This window comes from Cynoglossus semilaevis, chromosome 14 (genome assembly GCF_000523025.1).
Source record: "Cynoglossus semilaevis isolate Cse_v1.0 chromosome 14, Cse_v1.0, whole genome shotgun sequence".
Lineage (NCBI taxonomy): Eukaryota > Metazoa > Chordata > Actinopteri > Pleuronectiformes > Cynoglossidae > Cynoglossus > Cynoglossus semilaevis.
In genome coordinates, this window is record NC_024320.1 from 875,948 (window position 1) to 883,447 (window position 7,500).

General features: G+C 41.3%; 2 protein-coding genes across 11 annotated transcripts in view; one reads left to right on the forward strand and one right to left on the reverse strand.

The window, feature by feature from the left end:
* The window catches only part of LOC103389085 (ephrin-A5-like), a 1,154,841-nt gene that overhangs the window by 142,675 nt on the left and 1,004,666 nt on the right, over nt 1-7,500 (forward strand). The window lies entirely within an intron of this gene.
* Nucleotides 1-7,500, reverse strand: part of tcf4 (transcription factor 4) — a 189,288-nt gene that overhangs the window by 33,093 nt on the left and 148,695 nt on the right. For all 10 annotated transcript variants that reach the window (XM_025062761.1, XM_025062763.1, XM_025062762.1 and 7 more), the window contains 3 exons: nt 3,509-3,614; nt 3,261-3,406; nt 1,939-2,086 (listed from right to left, as the gene is read on the reverse strand). In XM_025062761.1, the coding sequence (XP_024918529.1) occupies nt 1,939-2,086; nt 3,261-3,406; nt 3,509-3,614 (400 nt within the window). The remainder of the gene's footprint in view (nt 1-1,938; nt 2,087-3,260; nt 3,407-3,508; nt 3,615-7,500) is intronic.

Genomic DNA, 7,500 nt, shown 5'->3' on the forward strand with positions numbered 1-7,500 from the left:
GTTTTACAGCCCAGGAGCCACACTGTGTTGTATGGTACTGTACTTGACAGACAGACAGACAGTGAATACAGAGCAGTACCAGTAGAACATACTACTACAATTAAGGCAGAAACGTGGAACAGAACCTAAACACACACACACTAGAGGACAAGCAACGAACGCAGTGACTTCAGACAGTCAGGAGATAAAATCCTGCATCACCTGCCGCACGCCAGCGGCTGCGCTGTTTCGGTGTGTGATGTTTGCTTTAGATCACAGAGTCGGTTAAACTAGAACAGATCTGAGCGTGTGCAAGATACTGATCGTTCAAATGGACCGAGGTGACTTCTCTCCTCGGCTGAGACGCAGCTGCTGCTGTCTGGAAGAAGAATCACTTACTGACTTGTTTAGTAGAAAATCACGACTGTAAACAGCGCGAGGCCGCGTGCGGGCGTGCGTGCGCAAACACAGCCACACACGCAGGCACGCGCGCAAACACGTCTGTCGTATGTTCACATCTCAACAACAGCGCTGTGTTTTTCATTAGGGTTCGTGTCGTGTTTACACTCATCTTCTCCGGCTTATGTGTGTGTGTGTGTATGCGGGTGTGCGTGATTATGTGTGTATATGTGCGCGTGTGAGTGTGTGTGAGAGATACGTGGAATGTTGGAGATGTCTTCCCATCAAAACAAACTTTCAATCTGTTTCTTATTGCCGGCCTATTTGCCCTATGAGACTCAAAGCAAGGGGTCCATATGGCATGCGGTGTGTGTGTGTGTGTGTGTGTCAACCTCAAGCCAAAATGGAGTACAAGTGTTTTTCTCGCTCTATTCCCTCAGCTGCTTTCTCCCCTGACACTGAAAATGGCTTTTTTTAATGGAAAAAATGACTCAAACCATATGAGTCTGATCACAGCAGTAATGTCGGAAACTAATTATTTGATGGAGACTGAATGTGATCTATTTGAAGAGCCGGTTGTGTTTTTCCATGTTAAAATAATGGCCTGTTTTATAGTCTGAGTCAACGTGTGGGTCAAACTACGCCAACATCGGGTATAGTGTGAAGAAATCAAGCGAAGTCAATTCTGATACCAGTATCGTGTCGTCACCGTCGGGGGTTTTTTAGTCTTTAGCCGTTTAGTCTTAACGTCTCTTTGTAGAACTCAAACTACTACCACTCAACTTCAACTCACAATATTCAAACTGTTGACATATTTGTAAAAAAAAAAAAACTACCCCGAGAGTTACTGTGGTGGCAGCTGTAAGAGGCTAGCTTAAACATGCTAGCGCCACATTACTGCAAGGTTAAGCTGACAACAATTTGAGACAGACGTCTCACTCGTTTACTACACTCAATGAATGATTTGTCGATGTGTTAGCCGGTGACTTCCATGTTTTAAATTCACCAAACGAGTCAGTGACATTAGTTAAAAATGCAAATGCAAAGTTTGGTGAAGGCAACAAGAACAGGGATTCGGAGGTTCCTAAAGCCTTTTGACCAAAACCTGAATCCAAACTGTCTGGTTTCCCACAGGTTGAACCTTCATCCACCATCGTGCAACTCTGGGTCAATCCAGGAAACAAAGCGAACACCAGGAGTTTCTTTTAAGAAAAATGAAAAACGTATTGAAATTTAAATAAAAGCTCCTTTGTGTTCCCAGTTGGTTTGATTTTTTTTTTTTTTTTTTCGGTCCACTTTGAAGAGACCAAATTCAGGTCTTCTTCCACTTAACGTTGTATGGACATGATTACTCTCAGCATGTCGCAAATAAAAGAGATTCTTCATCTGTTATGGCTGATGAATAACATCAGCTCTAATGTAAATAGCGGCGCCACCAGCTGGTCGACAGCACTGGACTTCCACGGTGCCGACGTAAAAAAAAGAAAAAAAAGAAAAGAAAAGAAGCAACCGTTGACGACCTTCAAAAAGTTGATTAAAAAAATAAATCCATCTCCTTACCCATAATGCTGTCTGTGCCGTTGGTGGAGGCGGTACAGGAGGCGGTGCTATAGTGACTGGCCCCGCCCCCACTGCCTCCGCCTCTGTGGAAGCTGGACATGGGTGGAAGGCTGGAGCTGATGTCGGCGGACGAGTGCGACGGGTAGCTCTGCGGAGGAGAGGGGTGGCGTGAGATGCAGCGTTGACGCAAAAAGAGACAAACAACATCAATACAGGAAGTGCTGATTCAGGGCAGGAGGCAAATGAGAAGCAGCCACAATAAACACAAAGACTTTGCTTTGAAGAAATCCCTCCTTTTTTTTTTTATAGTCTAATGACTATTGACAGGTTTACAACTGCGTTGAATGTGGACGCTGAGTCAGCAACGGCTAAATCACGACAAGATGAGGGGGGAAAAAAAAGTACCACAGAGGAGGCACTGACAGAGTCGGTACTGATGGAGCACTGATCACAGAGCTGATGTAACACAGAGGATTATCATCAAAAAACATGGCTGCCAATGGGGCTGAGGGAGAATCGATCAATTCAACAAAGGTTTCAGTGAATGACGTCTCTATCTTCTCAGCAGTAGTTACTTTATTTTACTTTACGACGACATTTTCTGACACTCATTTTCATCCAGGTAGAACAGCAGGGGCTGATTCACAGCTGCCTCCATTTCCACATCTAAAAAATGTAATTTTTTTTTTTCCCCCCAACTTCTGCCTTGAATTTCCTTGATTTCTCTGTGGACTCTGGAGGAGTTTAAATACATCTTACAAAACCTGTAAGAGCCAGAAATGAAAGAGAGGCTGAACAGTTACCGCACTTTAGAATTAGACCTGATAGAATCGTTGCTCTTTAACTTCATTTCTTTGTACAACAATTTTTTTACTTTTGGTTTTGGCGTGTGTATACATGTCCTTGGTTTATCTAACCCCGTAAGTGTTTCAAATTAGTCTGCCCTAATTTTCTCATGTGCCTAAATATGATGTGGTTTTTCAGTTTTTGTCTTGCAGCAATTGCACTTTCCTCAAGGGATTAATAAAGAACTTTTCTTCTTTTTCATTAAAAAAAAAAAATCCTTTTAAGCAGAAAACCCCCCCAAAACTGATTCATCTCCATCCAAGGTTTTCAGTGTGAACCATATCCATGTTTTATGGCCGACTCTCCGGACAGGAAGCCAGCAAATCACTGTCAGCGATGATTTGTTTCAGCATTTCATTAAAACATTTTTTTTTTTAAAAAATGGCTAATTTAATTTGAATAAATGTTCATTTGACCTTGGATTTTATTTGACTGTTGGACATTCACTCATTCATGTAACTGACAGCTGTGCTCACCAATCTGTCGTGAGGGTGAATCCCACAGTAGGAGGAGCTTTGGGCGGCGCCGTGCGCCGAGTTTCCTCCGCTCAGCATGCTGCTGTGGTAGCCCTGCTGGCTCATACTGGTACTACTGCTGCTCCACGGATCTCCACTGTGTCCATCTGATGGAAACAGACACACACGCGAGACATTCTGGATCAAGGTTTCAGATTCGAGAGACTCGGCAGGACGTGGAGTCACAGGTGGAGAAGGGGTATTCGTACCTGGCATGAAGAAAGAGCTCGGGAATCCCGCACTGGGAGGTTTAGAGGAGGGATAACCCGGCGAGTCCCTGTTGTAGTCGGCTGTACTGGCAGATGGAGCGTACACCTGGAAGACAAAAGACGGGGAAATGGAACGTCAGGATTCAGGAAGAAATCTACATCTGTAGCATCACTGAGAGACAACAGCTGACGTTTCTCTGAGGGGAAGACAGTGAAGGCATCACTGTCAGAGAGACTGAGGATTTCAACCATCCAATAAACCACTGCAAATGCACTGAACAGGAAGCTCAACGGCAGAGTATACATATGTTGAATAACAAGTATGACATCTATACTATAATAACATATTTTACTTTAATAAGTGCATATAACATAGTAATCAAAATTGTTACTTTACTTTGAAAGTATTTTAATAAAATCCTCTATATATTTCATTATTTCTTTATATATATATTTTATTTCTTTTTTTTTAGTTTAATATGATTTTTTTTAATTATACATTTCCTTTGGGTTTGGAGTTTGAGTTAAAAATGCCAAAAGTATATTTTTTAGTTATTTACATAAGCAAATTGTAAATAACTTAAAATAAATTTCATATTTTTTTAATCTATTAAAATTTTAATCATAATGGAATATGAATCAATTAATGTATTTTTTTTACTAGAGATTTTTTTCCATGCTTCACATTTAAAATCTATCGACATGTACATACATGTATATAAATATATATACATACATATATTTCTATCAAGTATGATTTTTTTTACATTATCAAACCGAAATGGAAATATAAAGTCGCACATAATTAAAAAATAACAGTCTCCTGAACTAACATGATGGCAACGATACTGCAATTCCTAGCAATTCTCCAGACTGATCCCTAAAGAAAGATAGCGATTGAACTAGGGGGCGCTGTGGCAACTGATGCATGTAGTGCGCAGTCAAACATTCGAAAACCCGTGTCGTCTGAACAGGTGAAGTTTTCTTCTTCAGGAGGAAAGACTCAGAAACACACTCAGTGTGTATTTGGTCATGCCTCAGGCCCCGGGTCCCTGCAGCATACACTACTCTGTGTGTGTATGTGAGAACATGTGTGTGTGTGTCTGTGAGTGTGTGTGTGCATAGCGTGCGAACGCTCAGCCATGACGCGAGCTTTCTCTGCATGACGCAAACTGTGGAACAGCTGTTGAAAGTCTCTGCTCGACTATATTCTCCCCCCACTGATTCACATGGAAACCAAGAATCTGCTGCTGCTGCTGCTGCTGCTGCTGCTGCTGCTGCTCCATCTCATCCACCTCCGTCCTCTCCACACACACCAGGACACAGTGGTGGATGCTTTAACTCCATTTGCATACGAATACATCACAGATGTGCTACAAAAACATGTCCGACACAAGAAATAAAAGAGAACAACTTGGGGGCTTTATAAAAAAAAAAAAATGAAATAAAATAAAAAACACATCATCTCACTTCCAATAGTCCCTGAGAGAAATGATTCAAAGCAGAAAAACAGCCTCAAACTCTCTGTGTCAAACAAAAACCTCAAAGTTTTTCCTTCTGATGCCTGAAAGCTCTCAGCTTTGATTTTCCAGCTGCGGCTGAATTTATCGGGACACGACACGGACACACAGGGAATCTGAGGAAACCAGAGGGAAGAGCAGGACGGAGCCCGGAGTTGTGTGACTGTGGTCATCATGTCAGCATCAGGGTGTACACACAGGTCTGATGAGGCTGTGGTTACACCAAGGTCCTTGTCTGTACCAGACATATTTACCCACCAGGGCTAGCATTAGTTTTATCAGTGGAAGGAACTTTGGGTCATATCTTTTTTTTTTAATCAACCTAGGTAAAAAACTAAAATTGTAATTTTTGGACCAAATTTTTTTAAAACCACGTTTGTTTTGTCCCGCTACTTTATTATTTGTCGCCTTCTTTATTTGCTTTTGAAGAACCCTTTTTTGTCATAGCGCTGACTAATTTCTATATAATTATTCTTAGCTACTATTGGCTAACATTTAGCTTTTTATTGTTTAAAGGTTTGGCTAACTTTTAGCTTTAATGTTAGCATTTTGAGGACATTGTTTCCGTTCTTTGACTTTGATCATCCTTCTTGAGTAACTCAAACAATATCTTGATTGACCTTTAACCTTGTTATCCGTAAGAAACCAAAATGGCAAAAAACAAACTGCAGTTCCTCACAAGACCTGGATCGGTCAAAGAGTGAAGATAACATTTACTTAGGCTAACCTTAGCTTTTCCAAGACAGCATTTAACCCATGTTATAAACCATTATTAAGACTTTTGTTTCTCTTACTTTTACTGTAGCATCTTCCAGCTTTTCATCTAGAGAATCGACTAACCGCGACATAATAAGTACTATTTGATGTTTAGGAGTTAGCTTTAGCTATTTGTAGGTGGAGTTTTGCTAACCGGCTCATTTTTAAGACAATTTTAGACTGAAAAGTTGAAGTTGTAAACCAATAGCACCTTTCAAAAAATGCACCTTGCACAACTTTTCTCTCTCTCTCTCACACACACACACACACACACACACAAATGAGGCAGATGTCATTATGTCTAAACTAAAATCCACTCAAACTTCCTCTTCTCCTCTGAGTTTTTTTTTCTCTGATCATAAAACCACATTTATTGACCCGAGGCCTGTACAAGAAACTACACAGACCGTTAGGCACGCACACAAACACACACACACACAAAATGAGAAAAAAAAACACATTTGCTTGTATTATTTCTGTTGAAAATATTTAGATTTATGTGACATGTCGTGCCGGCAGATTTCCACACTGACCGCTGTTTGAGTGGCGACAAAAGGCTGTGATTTGTGGGCGACCGTGTCTGTGTATGTGTACGCGTACGAGTGCACGTCTGTGTGTGTTTCTGTTTCAGACGGACAGAAACAGGTGCATGGTGTGTACGAGGCCCGAAGAATGCAGGGGGACACAATAACAACCTCGCTTCCTGTAGGCTGCAAAACACACACACACACACGCACACTGTCTTCCCACAGTTAGCACACAGACCTTGAACTAATCAGAGAGACGATGTAGTGAGAGAGCAAATGTCCGTCCAGTCAGTAACCTTCACGCAGAAACTTTTCCATAACACGTCTCGGTTCACTTTACGCTCCGACAGAACTCCACCGCAGTCGGTTCTGTGAACTGACCGTGGTCCCTGAAACAACACCATGTTGCTTATTTGCACGTCTACGGAGGCGCAGGACACGAGGAGCGAAGAGGAGGAAAAATGTCGTGCAGTGGTCACGATCAGGAAGTGAACCGCACGTGAAGAGGCAGGAGAGGGAGTCTCCTCAGGTTAGATTTCAGCAGCAGAGTTTTTCTGCAGACCTTCCTCCACCATCACTTCAATGTTTCCACCGCAGGACAAATCGAGAAAAAAAACAACTCAAATTTGAATTCATTTGACTTTGACTGAGCCGCGCGGTTAAGATAAATCACGTGACCAAATCACGTGGGTGTAGCCAATGCGATCGTTTTAACTGGAGTGAGTGAGCAAAACACTTACCTAAAAATTGCGGTTAAAAAAATATTAAACCAAAGACTGGGCTAAATCTGATCAATAACTTTGGGATTAGTTGCAGCAAAAATTATGACGTCACAGTTTATATGCTGGACGATATTCCCGACAAAACCCAACCAAGAAAGATTGGGAAAAACAAAGTCCATAAATGGTAAACCTTACTGTATAACAATTAATTGATTAATAACAGTCTCGATTAATCGTGATTAATCAACATAATGAATATGACACAAAATTGCTATGTATTACTGGAGCAGCAGCAGCAGCAGGGAGATGTTTTTATTTGTGACTAATCCAAATTTTACTGGAGCAGCAGCAGCAGCAGCAGGGAGATGTCTGTGATTCATCACCTGTTTTTATTTGTGACTAATCCAAATATTATAATTATTCATATGGAGAAATGTCAAGAAAAGTATACAAGAATAGAACTAAAA